At 44.6% G+C, this 18,946-nt stretch overlaps 1 protein-coding gene across 7 annotated transcripts in view; it reads left to right on the top strand.

Annotated features, from left to right (window-relative positions):
* The window catches only part of BACH2 (BTB domain and CNC homolog 2), a 358,132-nt gene that overhangs the window by 319,872 nt on the left and 19,314 nt on the right, over window positions 1-18,946 (top strand). For all 7 annotated transcript variants that reach the window (XM_058734718.1, XM_058734716.1, XM_058734717.1 and 4 more), the window contains one exon: window positions 14,620-16,209. In XM_058734718.1, the coding sequence (XP_058590701.1) occupies window positions 14,620-16,209 (1,590 nt within the window). The remainder of the gene's footprint in view (window positions 1-14,619; window positions 16,210-18,946) is intronic.

Raw genomic sequence — 18,946 nt, 5'->3', positions numbered from 1 at the left:
TGCCACCTCCTGTGCAAGGGTTTGTCCTGGCCATTACATTCCATATTGATGGACAGCCCCACCTCTGTCCTTCACAGCTATCATAGGTACAGTTGGAACTGGCAAAACAAAGTGAAGAATGCATCCAGTGAGCACAGCCTGAGCACATGCTAGACGGCAAGAGAAAGGCTGGCATTCTGGCTCAAGAAGACAACTGGAAATGAGACTGGAAGGGGAATCAGTCTGGGAAAAATCTGGAAACCAGACAGAAGAGGATAAAGTTTGCTCTCTAAAGCAGGGGGGTTGCTGTTTAAAACAAAGTCCCTGTCAGGAACATTCTCCCAAAGACTCTTCAGCCTCCCTCCCTATGATTGATGATTCAGAGGGATCTTGGAGGTGCAGGGGACAGGAGAGATCGTATCAACAGAGAGGAGAGGTTTTTTTTCCTTTTGCTTTGAGTCTCAGTATTTTTAACACAATGGTCACCTAGAGATTCTTAAGCCCTTGTCTCCTACACTTGGTAAGGAAAGAAATGACAATGCCGTCCAGACACCTGCTAGCTTAGTTGGGGTTTTCAAAGCAACACCACTCTGTAATGTGCTGTGGATGGGCTATAATTATGCAAGGAAACCAAAGGGCTTGTTTTCTATTAGGGTTTTTTAGGTTTCTGACTTCCAACTTCAGTGACTGAACTTCCATCAAAATACTGGCACACCCCCGGGTACTGTAGATGCCTTAACTCACTTCTTTAAACGTATGCTTCAGGAGTAGTTTGATTAGCCCAAACCAAGAACACCTGGTGTGGAGACGTGGGTATTTGTCAAAACCCAAAAGTTCCTTTTTAAGAGCGTTTGGCTATCTTTATTCATAGTAGGAAAGGTGTTTTCCTAGTTAGGAGATGTAAGTAAGGAGGTCTTTCATAACAGCTCCAAGCCACATTCAAAATAGATGTCCCAGAACAGACTCCTCCATGGTGCACATTCTAGATGCAACTATGACTTAGTTCCTTTTCTCACCATCCCCCAAGTTAGCATGAAAAGTGTGTTTCGGCCCCACAGAAACTGGACACGACCGACCAGACGCTATGGGAACTTTCTGCCTCACCTGCTTCAGCAGCAGCACTGCCAGAAATGACAGCATTGTCAAAAACAGGACCATCCCTTCGTGCCCAGTCGTCTGAAGTCCCAAACATGCTGCTCTTCTCAGCAAAGGCCTGCCTGCTCCCTGTCCTCTTTGATGTCATTTGCCAACCGGGCAACCTAGTGTCCCAGTGAAGACTGTGGAAGGCTGCAGGGCAAGAGCCCAACACATCAGGCAAAAAATGCACCGTGGCCACAGAGATGGACCGAATTGGTTCCCTCTTCATTCTCTTCCCTGATGGCAGGAATCACATATAGAAAAGATCCGAGGGGCGCCTGGGTGGCGCAGTCGGTTAAGCGTCCGACTTCAGCCAGGTCACGATCTCGCGGTCCGTGAGTTCGAGCCCCGCGTCAGGCTCTGGGCTGATGGCTCAGAGCCTGGAGCCTGTTTCCACTTCTGTGCCTCCCTCTCTCTCTGCCCCTCCCCCGTTCATGCTCTGTCTCTCTCTGTCCCAAAAATAAATAAAAAAAAAAAAAGAAAAGATCCGAATTTGAGGGGATGGAGGGGAGGTGGCTGAGTAACAAACCTGACTTCAGGCTCCTATGCAGGAGTGTGGGTGTTGTGTCGTACAGTCTCTGCAGCCCGGACAGCTATAGAGCTGTGCTTTCTATCTGCTAGTCCCATAGCTCCAGGGCAGTCACTGTCCAATTCCCATATGGGGGTTTGTGTTGATGGCCACTGGTTAAATGCTCCCAGAGCACAGATGGTGCCTGCATTGCATCAGCATTAACTCTTCTCCATTGGCAGAGCCCATTGTAGAAACAGGAGAAGGGAGGAAAAATCAGTGTACGGTCCCTTTGGCGGAAAGTCTGGTTTCCATATATGCATTAGCCCTGATGTATGCATTAACCCTGAGCCTCAGTTAACCCAGTCAGTGTGTCTCAGCTTCTGTTATATGGTGGTTAGTTAAAAAGGACTTAGATGGCTGCGCCCGGGTGGCTCAGTTGGTTGAGCGTCTGACTTTGGCTCAGGTCATGATCTCACGGTGAGTTCACCGTGAGTTCAAGCTCCGCGTCGGGCTCTGTGCTGACAGCTCAGAGCCTGGAGCCTGCTTTGGATTCTGTGTCTCCCTCTTTCTCCGCCCTTCCCCTGCTCATGCTCTCTCTCTCTCTCTCTCTCTCTCTCTCTCTCTGTCAAAAATAAACAGTAAAAAAAATTTTTTTTAAAAAGACTTAGATGAAGGAAACTAAAGATTGTAGAAATACTATTACTGTTGTTGTATAAACCATGCCCATAAGGCAAAATCCACAGCTTTGTCCCTTCTGTAAGCCACAGTAACACCCCCTTCCGTTGCAAAGGCAGTGAAGAAGGCATTGAGAAAATGATGTACATCTTTTAGAATTTTTAATGTTTGTGTCTCAAAAGCCCTTCAAGTATATGATTTCTTCAGCATGTCCTGGTTTATTCCTATTTTGCAAATGAAAGGGGGGAAATGGCAGCAGAGTGTCTCATGTTGTCAGGATCAAATTACCTTCCTCACTCAAGATCAGTGGTCCTCTCTTGTTGGCACTGGGTCCTCATGGCTACCGGAGTATTCATGGGGTATAAACCCATTTGTGCCAGTAGTCAAGTAACAAATAACATTTTCCATAAGAAGCGTGTGATCTGTCACTATTTCAGTTTTGATTTCAGATGGAAAATATGACTTCAGTTTTTGAAGAAAAAAAAATCCCTAACTGGGGTTGACAAATGTCTTCAAATATGTGATGGATTGTCATGTGAAGGAAGGACTCAAACTGTCTGCTTGCCCTGGTGGGTATTACCAGGGTTAGCTCAGTTCAGTTCAACTAATAGTTATAAAGCACCTGCAGTGCCCAAGGCTCATGCTTTAACCTGAAGGTGCTCAGAGAAGGAGGGAGATGAATATCCAGCTAAACTTGTGACATCAATTATTGCAGAAACAAGGAGGTTTGACATTGATGTGAAAGTGTGAAGTATCTGGTGAATCACTGGATAAACCAAGGAGAAGGGGAAGACAGAAGAAATACTTAAAGTCTCCAATGTCTATGCATCAATGGGCGAAGTAGAAGTAATTAAAAATTCGAATTGGAGATTACTGCCAGGGTGGTAAATAGAATTTCTTAGTAACCTAATGAGCAAAAGGATATCACATTGACATAGGGCTGTGAGAAGGAACTCCATGTTTATAAAATTAGAGCAAAGGAGAAGCATGATGCAGAACTTCAACTATATGAATAGTTACCAGAATTCTCTTCTAAGAAGAGAATACTGAGTACTTATTGATTTGCCATACCTTCCAGAGGGTAGAGAGTACAAGAGTAGAATTGCTATTTTGGTCCAATACTGACCAACTAAAAGGAATTGATGGGAGCACATATGAGAGGATCCATAAAAGAAAGAGATATGATCTTAGAGAACATGATAGTCAAAGAGTACATTTTGCACAGTCTGAAATATTTCAAGACCTTTCCTTTATTACAAAAGGAAAACCCAACATGAAATTTGCCATCTTAACCATTTTTAAGTGAACTCTACTAAAGTCCATCAAACACTCACCTTACTTAAAAAAATGTTCACATTGCTATGAAACACATCTCCAGAACTCTTGTCATCTTGCATATCTGAAACTCTGTACCCATTAAACAATAATCACCCCTTTTCTCCTTGACCCCAGCCCCTGATAACCACCATTCTATTTTCTGTATCTATGAATTTTACTACATTAGATAACCTCGTATAAGTGGAATCATACAGTATTTGTCTTTTTGTGACTGGCTTATTGCACTTAACATAATGACCTCAACGTTTATCCATGCTATAGTATGTGACAGGCTTTCTTTCCTTTTTAAAACTGCAATATTCCTTTGTATTTGTATACCATATTTTGGTTTTCTGTTCATCCCCTGATGGGCATGTGGGTTTAAACCGACAAGGAAAATAATTATATGTTTCTGTTTAGAATAAGAAGGCAAGGAAAACAACAGCTGCTCCATGGGGCTCACCATTTTACTCTTGAGGATGGTAAAGGGTCTAGAGTTACCTCCATATTGTGTTTCAAGGAGAATGTCTATGAGATGGAAAAATAAGAAAAACTTGAAGAAGTAAATGTAAACCCCAGGTAGATGAATATTAAGAAAACACCCAAGGGACACCTGGGTGGCTCAGTTGGTTGAGTGTCTGACTCTTGATTTTGGCTCAGGTCATGATCTCACAGTTTGTGGGTTCGAGCCCCATGTCAGGCTCTGCACTGACAGTGCAGAACCTGCTTGGGATTCTCTCTCTCCCTCTCTCTCTCCCTCTCCCCCACTCACTATGCCTGTCTCTTTCTCTCAAAAATAAATAGTCTGCTTCGAAAGGAAGAAAGACCCACACTCCCAATGTGGATGAAGTAAAACCCTCAAACTACAGAGAAAAAAAAAATCAGACATGATATGGTACAGCTTGTTATGGTCAAAGTCTTTGAAGAATTGCAGAACCTAGAAAAGCATCAGAAGTCTGGAGATCAGAAAATGACATAATTTTAAAAAAGGGGAAGAAAGTGGATCTTTAAAAAATTGAGCAATTTGTATCAAGAATAATTTATCTGGACAATAAATCTGAATATCTAGACAAGTATATACTCTTGGGTCAAAAAAATCAATTTTGCAACATTAAGATGGACGCAGGTTTTATACTGAAAAAAAAGCTCAGAGATGTTCATTGAGAGCACCACAAGTAATAAGTGACAATGAAATCTTAGCCTTCCTTGGAAATAGGATCTGAACTGAGGGAGGTAATAGTTCTGTCCTCTCTACCAGTGACTGGAGTATTTACTCAGTCCAGATACTCTGCTGGGGATGTGGTCAAACTCAAGATGGTCCAAAGGAGAGCAGTGAGGAGGGTATCAGGGCTCATAACTGGTTAGATTTCCAGGATGAGAATTTTGGCTTGATATGAGGAACCATTAGAAGGCTCTGATGAGGGACTAAACCTCTCACCATTGGAAGACTTAAAAAAGGTTTTGTGTTTTTTGGTTGAAGATTGAGTGGCTGATGGTTGGTTTGAAATCACTAGAAGGGTTGAGGAGGTGAAACCAAACCCTGACTCAAGAAAATTCTGGTCAAGGAAGGTCATTGGTTTCTTGAATGGGGAAAAGGTCATTTTAAATGGAAATTAGGTAATTTTTTTAAAATCTCCTTTCAAAAAATAATTTTCTGTTGGAGGCGGTTTTTCAAATGAAACTATAAACCTAGATGCAAGTTTTGTGACTTTATTACCAGTGGGTGGGATGCTTTTCACTTTCATTTTACACTGAAAAATGTAAAAAGTTACTATTTTATACCTATTTTAGGATCTATACTTATACTGAAATTCAATTTTTTGTAAATTATTCCATGAACTTCATTATGTAATCTTTCAGAAGGGAGATTTCCTGTTTTCATTGTATACTTTTAGAGTAAGTATGAATACAGTACCTTATATTTGTATCACGTGTAAATTTTGCTTGTCACTTACCTGAGAAATATATCCATGCACACCTGAATGAGAAAATAAAATTAAGACCTCACATGAAGGAGGTGAGAAGAAGGGGTGAACCACCCAGCTGAAATGAAGGTTCCACAGGGTCAAGGTGTTGCCAGTTCTAAGAAAAGATAGTAATGAATATTTGTTTCCCCTTCTCTGTTCATCAACTCTAAGATAACCAAAGAAATACCTAAAGGGCAGTTTTAACTGTTACATAGTCCCATGATGATTCTGAGCTGACTGACACAGATAGGAGACATACCACTTTCTCTCTAAACATCAGTTTTATCAGTTGCCTTTCTAATTTGGAACCCAGCTTTGGTGCCACGTGGATCCTCATGAGAAAGGTATTCCTGCATTGATATTTTCCAGATTCCAAGGACTGATACTGAGCGCAGCCTGCTAGTTTTATCAAATTCCTATGTGATAAAGGGCTTCCCAGAACTTACTGAGTTTCACTGGGCAAGAGAGGAACATAGCAATTGTCTTCATTCTTCAAGAGAAATCTAGGCCCTGAATCTGAATAACGTGAATGACAATAGAACCAAGTGTGAGATTCACCCTTCTTCATAGCCCAGGCAGTACCACTAAGTTGTCCAGATTCCTTTGAATAAGCTACATACAACTGAATTACAAAATTTACAACAATGTCTTTCCATATGAAATACCATTTCTTTTCTAGTTCACTTCAGAGAAACAGCAACAGATAGGAAAGGAGCATGAGAGTTGAACTCTCTAATCAGAATACTTGAGTTCAACTCTGGCTGACCAGCTGTGTGACTTTGGGAAAATCCCTTCACCTTTCTGGGCTTTCTGGGCTTCACCTTTTTTGGCTTCCTTGTCTGTAAAGTGGATGAGGATTGAGTCAGGGAAACAGAAACCATGCCAGGTGTTTCAAACAGAGGGGATATAAAACAAGGAATTGGTTACACAGGTGTTGGAAAACTGGAAGAACAGAAAGGGGAAGAGAATTAACTCAGTGATTAATTATTATAGGAAGCAGCTACCACTCCTAGGGCCAGAGGGGATAAAAGAGACCTAGAAGCCTGGAGAAGCACCTGATGCCTCGGGAGCTGCACCTGTGGAGGAGACAGCCCTTACCCAAAACTCCTGCAGGGAGTCGAGGAGGCAGCCTCCCCAGTACTCACCACCAAGGAAGGAAAGAGAACAAGAAATAGAAGGAACCACAGCTTCTTTCCTCCCACCTTCTGACATCCCATCAGTGCCCCCTATTGACAGAGTCCAATAATAAGTCAACCAGCCAAAGAAGCCTAAAAAACATAGCATTACAGAGGGGAACATAAAAAGAGTTGGCATGAGGCTGAGGGACAATAGTAAATAAGCAGTGTATGAGTTTATAATGTCAGACTAAAAGTAAACTGAATCATAGAAGTCAAAGTTAGTAGTTGATCAGAAATATTTATATTTTCCTGTTTGTATTAAAGTAATATTACTTTAATATACAGATGGAGATGGGGCACCTGGGTGGCTCAGTCAGTTAAGCAACCGACTCTTGATCTCAGCTCAGGTCATGATCTCATGGTTTGCTAGTTCAAGCCCCGCATCAGGCTATACACTGTCAGTGCGGAGCCTGCTTGGGATTCACTCTCTCCCTCTCTCTGTCCTTCCCCTGCTCTCTCTCTCTCTCTCTCAAAATAAATAAACTTTTTTAAAAAATGCATAGATGGAGATAGATTGATGGATGGATGGATAGATAAATAGATAGATACATAGATTTAGTTATGAGCTGAGCAATTTCTGAATAACTTTCATGAAAGTTTTTCTAATTAAAAAAAAGTTTATGTTTAGGAAAAACTATAAGATATATGTTTCTGCAAACCCTTGTGACAGCAATAGATCTAGTGAAAATGTAGGTAATTGTAGGATCCTCCCTCAAGAGTTCCCAGGAATTAATTTCAGGAAGTCTGTGTGAACACACTCAAGTTTGAGATCATAACTCTCAATGATAGGGACTCATAGAGTCTCATATGAGTCTTTGTTCACTGAACCTACCTGACTTCCCCTTTTCTAAAAAAAAACAATCAAAAAGTACCTTAGTAGGCTGACCATGCATTTCAGTCCAAGGTATCTATGATCCTGCCAGTGACTGCTGACCTATGCTGCTGACCCCAGTAGGCATGCCGGCTAGCCTTTGGAGTTTAACTCAGGTAGAGTTCCATTGTTTGGATACTATCCCCTCCCTCCCCACCCCAGCCCCCCCACCCCCCCGTGAAATCAGGGAGCCTATTTCAACTGCAGGGGACAGGGTGTGTGTGTGTGTGTGTGTGTGTGTGTTGACAGGGCCGTATTCATGGGCACACAAGCTGTGCAGTTGCAAAGAGCCCCATGCTCAGGAGGACCCTATACTGTTCCTGAAAATCATGATGTAGCCAGTTTGGGTGGTGGAGTGGAGGAGGGCAGTTGTGAACAGAGACCCAAGAAAGGCCTCACAGATAAAGTGGCGTTGGAGGAGGAGCCGGAAGGAGATGATGGAGCGAGCCATGCCATTCTTTGATTTACTCTGATAAACTGAAGCTCAGCCTTCAACATTTGAGGCAAAGGCACCTTTCCCAGGAAGGCTTACACTGATGCCCTTAGCAGTTTCTGCCGCCAGCTTGGTCTTCCCTTAGCACCCTTTAAATACTTGCTGTTGCATACTTAAATTACATTGTGGCATTTGTATTAAACATCTGTCTCCTTGGTCACCCTCTTAGCTCCTTGGAGAAAGCAACTGTTTTTATTCATTTTTGTAATAAGAGCAACAATAATAGTTGTTAATTCCAGACCCTGTCCCAGAGGGGTTTTATTGCAAAACAGGAACTGTTGGTATCCCTGTGTTCCAGTTGGAGAAACTGAAGAACAGAAAGGTTAAGTAACCAGCCCAAGTTACCCAGCTGGTACATAGTAGAACTAGGATTTGAATCCCAGAAAGCTGGTTCCTTCAGGGCTCTCACAGTACACAGTGAGTGCCCAGTAATGGTTGGTGAATGAATGATTGAATGAAAAACTTAACAAAAAATAGGAAGTGAATAAATGACCAAGTAGAGAACCTCAGGGCAGATTTACAAATAGGAGAGGAATTTTATGTTGTGGCTACAGACCCAAAAATCAAGCCTGCAGAGGAGAGAAAAGACACTTTATTTTATGCTTTTAAGCCACATTTACTAGCACAGATAATTACTTTCTTTAGAGAAAAAAAAATTATGTACTTGTAAATCAACTTAAATGTTTATTTTTTGTGTGTGTTGTTCCTTTAGGAATGGAAACAAGATTGCTTTCTTTGGCTCTGTCTTTAGCTACATTAATACTAAAATGACCAGAAGCTTTGTTGAAAGAGTGGAGTTAATTAATTTAACAAATACATCCAGAATATAGTATGCTTGTATAGCATGCTGCTTTGGGGAGGAAAGTATGATAATATGGATATTGATTATAGAAAATTAAGATTAGAAGTAAGTGATGCCTCATCACTAAATCAGTCTTCATCCTGCACCATGGTATCAGTGCAGTGTGGGGGTGGAAAGGAAGAGGAGTTGTCACCAGTGTTGTTGGTTTCGTTGTTGTTGTTGTTGAAGTAGGCTCCGTGCACAGCATGGAGCCCAACACAGGGCTTGAACTCATGACCCTGAGATCAAGACCTGAGCTGAGTTGAAGAGTCAGACACTTAACTGACTGAGCCACCCAGGCACCCCACCAGTGTTGTTTTCTTTCACAAGTGCCTTGCTGTAAGAGATCCAGCCTCATCAGGGAAGTATACATGGTGTTGCTGAAGGTAAAAGATTCCGTGTTTTGTGAGACTGTCATTAAGCAGCCTTGAGAGAAAACAGTCCTGAGATCTCCGCAGCCTGCGGCAAATGAGCTCAGTGCCCTAACAGTGTGTATATACTGCCAGAACCAACTGAAAAGACCTTGAACACATGGCTTAAGTAGAGAATGCTGGTCCAAGCCTCGTTAAAACTCCCAAACCCCGTTTTCCATATACACCTGAAGCCCAACTGCCGGATCCCTGTAGTAATCCAGAGCAGTGAAACTGTTACATGTTTCCGTTCAGGAGCTCTGTCCAGCAGCAGTCAGGGTGGGTCCTGAGAGCGAGCTCTACAAGCAGCGCCCAGACGTGCCTTTGCCAGCTGAGTCGCCATCAGCTCCTCCTCCTTTCATCAGTAGCATAGAGAGGACTCATCAGAACCCATGGGAACAAAAGGTCAAGGGTCATAGTTTCAGTGGGCCACATTTTCAACACATTATCCTCCTGTGGACTCACACCAGGCACAGGAGTTTGGTAGTGTGACCTTGTTTCAAAGGCTCAGAGGTCAATGCCACTTGCCTTGTGTGTGCCAACCGCTGGAGAAGGTCATCACCTGCTTGGGAGCAACCAGAGGACAAAAGGGTGTCACTTCCTGACCTCTTGTACGTCTTAGTTCTACATGGCACATTCCATTCTTCCCCCAATGTGTGACCCAGTGTCATCTATACTGGACTGTACATTATGGGACCAGGCAGTTACATACTTAAGTGTGGTAGAAAAATACTCTTCAAAACAATCCAACCAAAATATTTCATTCAGAATGCAAGACTGTTATCCCAGGTGTCCGTAATATTGTATTTTGCACTTGTTTATCATTCCTTTAGGCCGTTCCCGACCAGTGAATTTTAGCCTAGATGTGTCTGCTTCCCTGAGAGCAGTGGAACACAGTCCATTACCATCAGTGAAATGGAACTGGTTTGCTATTTCTAGTCACTTCATTCCGCTTTAACTTTATGATCATTACCTTTTTAAATAACATTTTTATGGGTCATTAGTTTTGTGTGTGATTCTCCACTTCCCACCCTTTCTTATTTTTTCCCATTATCAGAGCCTTACTCATTAAAAACAGAAAGTAAATCACAACACAGACTTGTGATCACAGTTTCATAGACACACAGCTTTACATTGGTACCTGGATATTTTGCTTTCTGAGTACAGTGAGTGAGTTTAGACGACTCCTGAAAATGGGAAGACGGTGCAAGCTACCAATGATGGAGGCTAAACGCAGTATTTAGAAAGCCTCTGCGTGTTTAGCACTGGCCTGCACGTGTGATGAGCACTTGCTTTCTGTTTTGTGTGTCTAGAGTTATTGCAGCTGGCCTGAAGTGACCAGAGATGGGCTCCTGGGACAGACACCAGGCATTTTGGAAGGTACCCATTGTATCAAAGCAACTTCTATTTTTAAAATTTTTTGTTTAATGTTTATTTATTACTTTGAGAGAGAGAGAAAGTGTGCAAGCAGGGGAGGGGCAGAGAGAGAGACAGACAGACAGGATCTGAAGCAGGCTCCAGACTCTGAGCTGTCAGTGCAGAGCCTGACGCGGGGCTCAGACTCACAGATTATGAGATCATGACCTGACCCACGCAGTCAGACGCTTAACCGACTGAGCCACCCAGGCACCCCTATCAAAGCAACTCTTGACCGAGAATGGATATAGGGCAATTTCACTGCATTCCAGGTGTCCTGCTTATGAGTGTTCAGGGGATCCCCACAGACCTCAGCAGTCACCTTCTCTCCTTAACTGGTCGGGATTTCTCAATTGACAAGTAATCATGTAATCTTGTGATAGTCTTTCCATTGTTGACTGATGTTGTTACATAGTAATCAACTTTCCATTGTCAAGGTATATCTACAAAGCTAAACTGTAGGCTTCTTAAGCACAGGGCCTAGTCTTGTACTTACCAATATTCCTCATAGCACTTGGGTTGGAATCCCAGCTTGTGACCTTGAACAAATTCCTTCACCTCTCTGCTTCTCAGTTTCCTTGTCTACAAAATAGAGGCAGCCATGCCTGCCTTGCAGGGCATTATGAGAACCCTAGCCTGCTGCTGGACACTAGGAGGTACTTGGTACATGGTAACTCTGACTCACTAGACAAAGCCTTGCACACAGAAGCTGAGTAAAATTCAGCAAAATTGAATATGACAAAGCAAGATTTAAACTCGTGGGGGAGGAGCTAGTTACAGACTCTTGAAATTTCATGCTGAGGACACCATTTCCTCTGACCTTGAACTTAAATGACAGTTTACAATCCTGTTTTCAATCATGACCTTTTGTGACTGTATGATGATCATTTCAAGCTCATCACGTCTCCTAAGACCAAAAGGATCAGCCATCTGATTTGGCATGTGGAGACTGTTCATTGACATCCTCAGTCCCATGCATACATTTAAGCATCAGCTTGTCCCTGCATGGAGAGGCTTTCTCCAGCTCCTTGTAGCCATGTGGCAGGTGGTGATACCGGGATTCATCTAATGATCCCCAGGGGTGTTCCTGGTTTCTCTAAGAATTTTCTTTAAAAGCATCCATAGTGGGGGACAGTGGCAGGACTTACTGAAACCAATGGCATGAAAATAAAAAAGAAATGGCAATAAGGGAGAAGGACTATATAAAAAATATAAATGATACTGATGTGAGTTTCCCTATTTTCCATATTCTGAGCACATCTACCAAAACTTGAGACGTGTATTATCCATTCAGCAACTGGCACATTCCCTGGGAGCAGAGCAGAAAATGCTGCCTTATGAAGGGGTCAACTCTACCTTGATCATGCCATTCTTCTCTTTGTGGTGAAGTCCTGTTACAGTGAAGAAATGGGTCATGTGACATTCATCGCCTCCTTTGGTTACTTTTTAAATATGTACTTCCTTGCCTTGCACTCCCTTTGAAAGGTTCCTGGAGGAAATATAGTAGGTACGTTTGCTGAGTCTATTACCATGTCAGCTTAGTAGGACACAAGGGTAGGTCAGAGAAGCTCCTTCTCAATAGTAGTACTAGGAGATAGGACAAATAAGGACTGTTGCCTACCTTTGATTGGCTGGTTGGTGTGGTTTATTGGTTCACACAGTGTCTTGCTCCAAAAGTAATTTGAGACAACACTCAGCACACAGTCTGTGCTCTTACCTTCTGTACCTGTAATTGTATGTTAGGGGCCCAGCTAGACTTATGACATTCCAGTAATATACAAGGTTTTACCAGGTGTTTACTATGTTAGACACCCTAATTAGATGCAGAGTTATTAAGAGAAATGAAGCAATCCCTGATCTGAAGGAGCTTGCTGTCTTATGGTAGAAACAGACCCAATAAAGTATAATAAAAGTGAGATGGCAATGATTGTCCTTGTGGAACTATAATGTGGGTCTAGCGGTCATGTTTTGTTGTTGTTGTTGTTGTTGTTGGTGTGTGTGTGTGTGTGTGTGTGTGTGTGTGTATTCACCAAATATCTTGGGACTCATTATCTGACAGATTTTTTTTTAATCTGGAATTTTATTTCAGGTCCTTCAAAACTATTAATAATTAAGTCCTCGGGGTGCCTGGGTGGCTCAGTTTGTTAAGCATCCAACTTTGGCTCAGGTCATAATCTCAGGATTCGTGAGTTGGAGCCCCACGTCAGTCTCTGTGCTGACAGCTGGAGCCTGAAGTCTGCTTCAGATTCTGTGTCTTCCTCCCTCTCTCTGCCTGTCTCCTCCTCGCATTCTGTCTCCCTTTCTCTCTTAAAAATAAATATTAAAAAAAATTTTTAATAAAAAAATTAAATCCCATTCAGTTATATATCTAAGAAATTTCCCTTACTGGAAAGAATGCAGCATATAAAAATCAGTGCTGCCCTGGACAACCCAGGACATCTCCTCACTCTGGCAATGGGGCTGAGAGGCTCATATCACTTGTTCTAAGACGTTGGAGATTGCTCCCAGAGAAGCTGATGTCCAAGTTGAATATTGAACAAGGGATTGAGTCCTCACCAGAGTTTTGGCTCTGTGTGCTGCAGTGAGTTCAGTACACGAGGAAGTCAGCTACAGAACTTGCCAATTCAACTTGCTCTGCACTTATTCCCTTAGCAGACATCTTTCAATCACTGTTACTACAGCTTCCAGCAAGGACCCCATGATTACTGCGTCCATTTGACTTGTACACATGATCTGTAGACCTGCCTCTCCTTGCTATGGGGTCAGCAGCACTTGCAGGAACCTAGAAGATGCATGTAGGTTTCTCATGTAGGGTGAGAAAGCCTTCCCTGAACACCAGCGAGTTTGACCCACTTCCATCTGAAAAAACAGTTTGCCTTAGGCCATGCGTTTCTAATTGCTGAAGTCAATCTCTGTGATGGGTGTGTGTGCATATGCAAAACTGTGCGTAAATAGCACATTTTCAATCTATACAATGTAAAGAAATGAGGAGCACCTGACAGTAGGCTGAGCCTCTGAAGATTTGTCGGGAAAGAAGACAGCTGCATGGCAAAGCGGCTGCTTATGATTAGGAAAGGAATAGCCCGTGTCCTGGGCCACTCAGCAAACTTCAACCATTTAAATGACAGCTGATTTGTTTAGCTCTGTAACCCCCATTCTTTATGGGCCAGGAGTTGAGTTCTTGTTGAGAACACCACTTCAGATTGTCATTATCTCTGGTATCATTGCAAGATCAGGTATGACATGATGACTGAAAAGTCCCAGCCAGAAACCGTGATGAATGAGAAAGACAGAAATTGCTTTAATGCCACTTTGTAACTTTTTAAGTGAGGGAACACTGTTCTTCACCCCCTGTAGACTTTCGGTTTTTAACAGGCCATATTGCCAGTTTTGCAGTTGACAAGGAAAGTCTGTTGCTCTCTTTGGCTCAAGTGATCAGCAAGTGTCACAGCACTCCTTATGTAGAATGGCTCTCCACAGCACTGACAGGGAGGGAAATTAATAGGCTTCCCATTGTTACCGTGCATTTTTGCCAGGATATTTCATTAGCGTAAACACTGAACCCCTTGTCATCTTGTTTAGCCACTTGACCCTGGTGATTTTCAATTCTGTGTGCCAGGTGATGAAGTGGAGCCCAGGCGTGCACGAGACAGGCACTAATTATTGGAAGCAGAATCATTGCTGACCCAGTACGAGATTAACTGCTCCTTTGCAGTCTTTATTCTGGGACATTAGCACTGTCTGGTTATCTTGCTTCAGTTGAGGGATTCGGGACAATAGCGGTGCTGATGGTAACGTCGGCAATTTCCCTGTTTGTTTTGCAGGTCACGGCCAGGGGCTTCGGGCCGCTGTTACAGTTTGCCTACACCGCCAAGCTATTACTCAGCAGAGAAAACATCCGCGAGGTCATCCGCTGCGCCGAGTTCCTGCGCATGCATAACCTGGAGGACTCCTGCTTCAGCTTCCTGCAGACCCAGCTCCTGAACAGCGAGGATGGCCTGTTCGTGTGCCGAAAGGACGCTGCGTGCCCCCGCGCGCACGAGGACCGTGAGAACTCCGCGGGGGAGGAGGAGGAGGAAGAGGAGGAGACGATGGACTCGGACACGGCCAAGGTGGCTTGCCCCAGGGACCAGATGCTTCCAGACCCCATCAGCTTTGAGGCTGCTGCCATCCCAGTAGCAGAAAAGGAAGAAGCTTTGCTGCCCGAGTCCGATGTGCCGCCCGACAGCAAGGAGAACTCCGAGAAGGACGCGTTAAGGCAGTACCCCAGATACAAGAAATACCAGCTTGCATGTACCAAGAATGTCTATAATGCATCATCACACAGTACCTCAGGTTTTGCAAGCACATTCAGTGAAGATAACTCTGGCAACAGCCTCAAGCCGGGGCTTGCCATGGGGCAGATTAAAAGTGAGCCGCCCAGTGAAGAGAACGAGGAAGAGAGCATCGCGCTCTGCCTGTCCGGAGATGAGCCTGACATCAAGGACAGAGCGGGGGACGTGGAAATGGACCGGAAACAGCCCAGCCCTGCCCCCGCCCCCGCCCCCCCTGCCGGGGCCACCTGCCTGGAGAGATCCGGGAGTGTGTCCTCCCCCTCCTGCTTAAGGTCTCTGTTCATAACAAAAAGTGTGGAGTTGTCTGGCCTGCCTGGTACCTCTCAGCAGCACTTTGCCAGGAGTTCAGCATGCCCTTTTGACAAGGGGATCACTCAGGGTGACCTTAAAACTGACTACACCCCTTTCCCAGGGAGTTACGGACAGCCCCACCTGGGCCAGAAGGACGTGTCCAACTTCACCATGGGGTCGCCCCTCAAGGGGCCTGGGTTGGAGGCTCTCTGTAAACAGGAAGGAGAGCTGGACCGGAGAAGTGTGATCTTCTCCTCGAGCGCTTGTGACCAAGTGAGCACTGCGGTGCATTCATATTCTGGGGTAAGCAGTTTGGACAAAGACCTCTCTGAGCCGGTGCCAAAGGGTCTGTGGGTGGGGGCTGGCCAGTCCCTCCCCAGCTCACAGGCCTACTCCCACGGTGGGCTGATGGCTGACCATTTGCCAGGAAGGATACGGCCCAACACTAGCTGCCCGGTGCCAATCAAAGTCTGCCCTCGCTCGCCCCCCTTGGAGACCAGGACCAGGACCTCCAGCTCGTGCTCTTCCTATTCCTACGCAGAGGACGGGAGTGGGGGCTCACCCTGCAGCCTCCCTCTCTGTGAGTTCTCCTCCTCGCCCTGTTCCCAGGGAGCCAGATTCCTTGCCACAGAACATCAGGAACCAGGCCTGATGGGAGATGGAATGTACAACCAAGTCCGACCCCAAATTAAATGTGAGCAGTCTTATGGAACCAACTCCAGCGACGAATCCGGATCGTTCTCGGAAGCAGACAGTGAGTCGTGTCCTGTGCAGGACAGGGGCCAGGAGGTAGGGAACCCGCATAAATTCAAGCATGTGGTCCACTCTTGCGGTCCTTTACCTGGACTCTACCTGCTGCCCCACCACTCCCAGATTAAAGGTCCCAGTAAAGGGACTGCCTCCCCCATCCACAGAGGCAGGATGCTTCAGAGTCATTCCAAATTAACCACTTTTGTCCTAGAAGGCACTTGAAATTTGATGTAGATCTCAGTACTCAACAAACAGAGGCAAGCTGCTCAGAAAAAAAAAAAAATGTTAAGTATAATGCATGAAAGCTTGAGATATTCAGATCTCCCCCTTCTACCTCCCTTTCTCCTTCTCCATCTGCTTTGAAAGGATACCATAGTCCTCAGCCTCATCTTCGTCCTGCACCCCATCAGTGTGAAAGAAAATACAGAATCGCTTTCAAAACTGACTGATTGACACTAGACAGACCCTCAGTAACAGGTGCTCTCCCGGCACCCTTTAAGTTTTCCTTGTCAACAGGAGACCTTGGGACCATCCCTTGTCCACTGGTGAGCAGCGGACAGCTCACCATCCATCCTGGTCCCAGGGTCACCGCAGAAGCACCCTAGTCGGTCACACATAACTGAGTAACATACCCTTTCCCAAACTCCCCACAAATGACAAGAAGTCTTATTGAGGAGTAGTGGAGTTGAGGACCAGTCTCTGCCCACCCGGAAAGCAGAGTGCTTTATAGATAAAAATTCCCAAGGCTCCATCTGTCTTACCAATGCTGGAGGATGGAGCCACATCACAACACCAGCCACATCGTAGGCAAGACTCACGTGGCTAAGGAGAGAAAAGGATAGACACCCCGTACGTTCCCCTTTCCCGCCGTAACCTGAGAGGCCCCTGCAAAGGTCTGAGGGAGCCCGTGTCATGATCTAGCACTGTCTGGCTGATTGACAAGGAACCAACCTGAGACTGCCACCCAGGTCTCAGACCTGCCTCGGGAGCAGCAGCGTGAGCAAACCCAGTGAGAAGTCCCTCTTCAGAGTTGCTTATCTGAAAGCCACAGGAGGAAATGAAGCATGGTCCTCATTAGGCCAGTGCCCTCGGTTCGCGTCTGCGCTCCCTGGATATGAGCCCCTAGTAGAGCAGGGATGTTAACCCAACCAGACAGCAGAAATGCCACACGGGGTGAGGGGCCTTTTCACAGAGCCACGTGCGGCTTATTCAGCCTCTGCGAGGTTGGCAAGGAGCACATGAGGTTTTAGTTAGGGCATGTTTTGAAAATAGATCCCAAAGCTCCCTGTGCCAACTGCAGAGATGCCCTGTGGTCACTTCCTCGTCCTGCTAGCTAGCCTGGTCCCTGCTCTTCTGTTACTGCCTGGGAAAAATGGAGAAAGACAGAAACATACTGAAAGGATTTAATTTTGCTAAAAATTAGAAAGGAACTGTAGATGGGAACTCTTCTTGTCTGAATGCACCTATCCCCTCAGGTTTGGGGTGGAGGATTGTGCCTGTGCCCCTGACCTGAGAGGACTGAGTTCTTGTGAAAACAGGGAAACCTTATGCTCTCTCTTCCCTCACTCATTTCTTTCTCTGATCATAACCGAGGTGAGGTTTTCTTTTTTCCCCTGACATTGTTCATAAATGCCCCTGCTGCAGAAGCCTGGTCACTGGGTCCAGTTCATCAGCAGAATGATGTATCTTGCCAAGGATTGGTGTCTCGAGAAAAGGACAAATGTCTTTGTCTTTGATGCTCCCTTAAGGGGAGCCCCACCTTGAAGCTAAAAGGGTTATGTTGTCCTGACATTTGCATATGTTCTAGGAACTGTCAGTTTCTGATAATCTCCTTTTGTCTCTCTCATGTCCCAAAAGAGAGTTTAAAGTCACTTCTTCAAATCAAATGCCACCAACAAGAGCACATGTATTTTTCCTGGGTGTTTGGGCCACATCACTTGTCTGCCTTTAGAACTTCGCAGCTCTAAATGAATCAATCAAAAGGATGATTCATTCAACCTATAAAATATCATGAACAGGATTAGTGTCGCCTTGAAAAATACCACCGCTAGGGGCGCTTGGGTGGCTCAGTTGGTTAAGTGTCTGATTCTTGATCTCAGCTCAGGTCATGATCTCATGGTTCAAGAGATCAAGCCCTGCGTGGATCTGTGCCCTGACAGTGTGGAGCCTGCTTAGGATTCTCTCTCTCCCCTTCTCTCTCTGCCTCACCCCCGTTCATGCTCTATCCTCTCTCTCAAATTAAATAAACTTTATTTTAAAAAAAGAAAAATACCACCGCCTTAAAAACATTTTTATTTTTACTTGTCCAAAAAATAATAATAGATTATTTGCATTTCTAAACACTGAAAGAAGAAACCTTTACCAAAACTGCCATTTCAGGAATCACATCTAGTCCCTCTCAGAAGGGCATTTTAGATAGGGTTGTTAGAGTACAGCTAAAGTTTTTCCCAATTTGACATTTTGGTTTTCCTAGAATAGAGATTAGGTCTCAGGGACTCAGCAGGACTGCGTCTCTTTGAGTTAATAACTAGCTTCCAGGAGTTACTTTGACCCCAGTGGAAGTGTGTTCCCCAGTAATAACATTGAAGGTAAATCTGTCATACGCAATGTGAATTGTAACTCGTTTTCCTGAACTGAACTGATCCAGAAGAGGCCAACATCTATTGGTCTGATTTTGCCCTGATCTGCTCTGGTGAGATGTCCAGGTGACTTCCCTTCTAGTTGAGCCCCAAGGAGGCACCTCAGTCAGAAACCAAACAAAGAGTTCTCACCTCCG

This window comes from Neofelis nebulosa, chromosome 6 (assembly GCF_028018385.1).
Source record: "Neofelis nebulosa isolate mNeoNeb1 chromosome 6, mNeoNeb1.pri, whole genome shotgun sequence".
Lineage (NCBI taxonomy): Eukaryota > Metazoa > Chordata > Mammalia > Carnivora > Felidae > Neofelis > Neofelis nebulosa.
The sequence above is the reverse complement of the archived record's forward strand: the minus strand, read 5'-3'. Positions and strand labels throughout refer to the sequence as shown.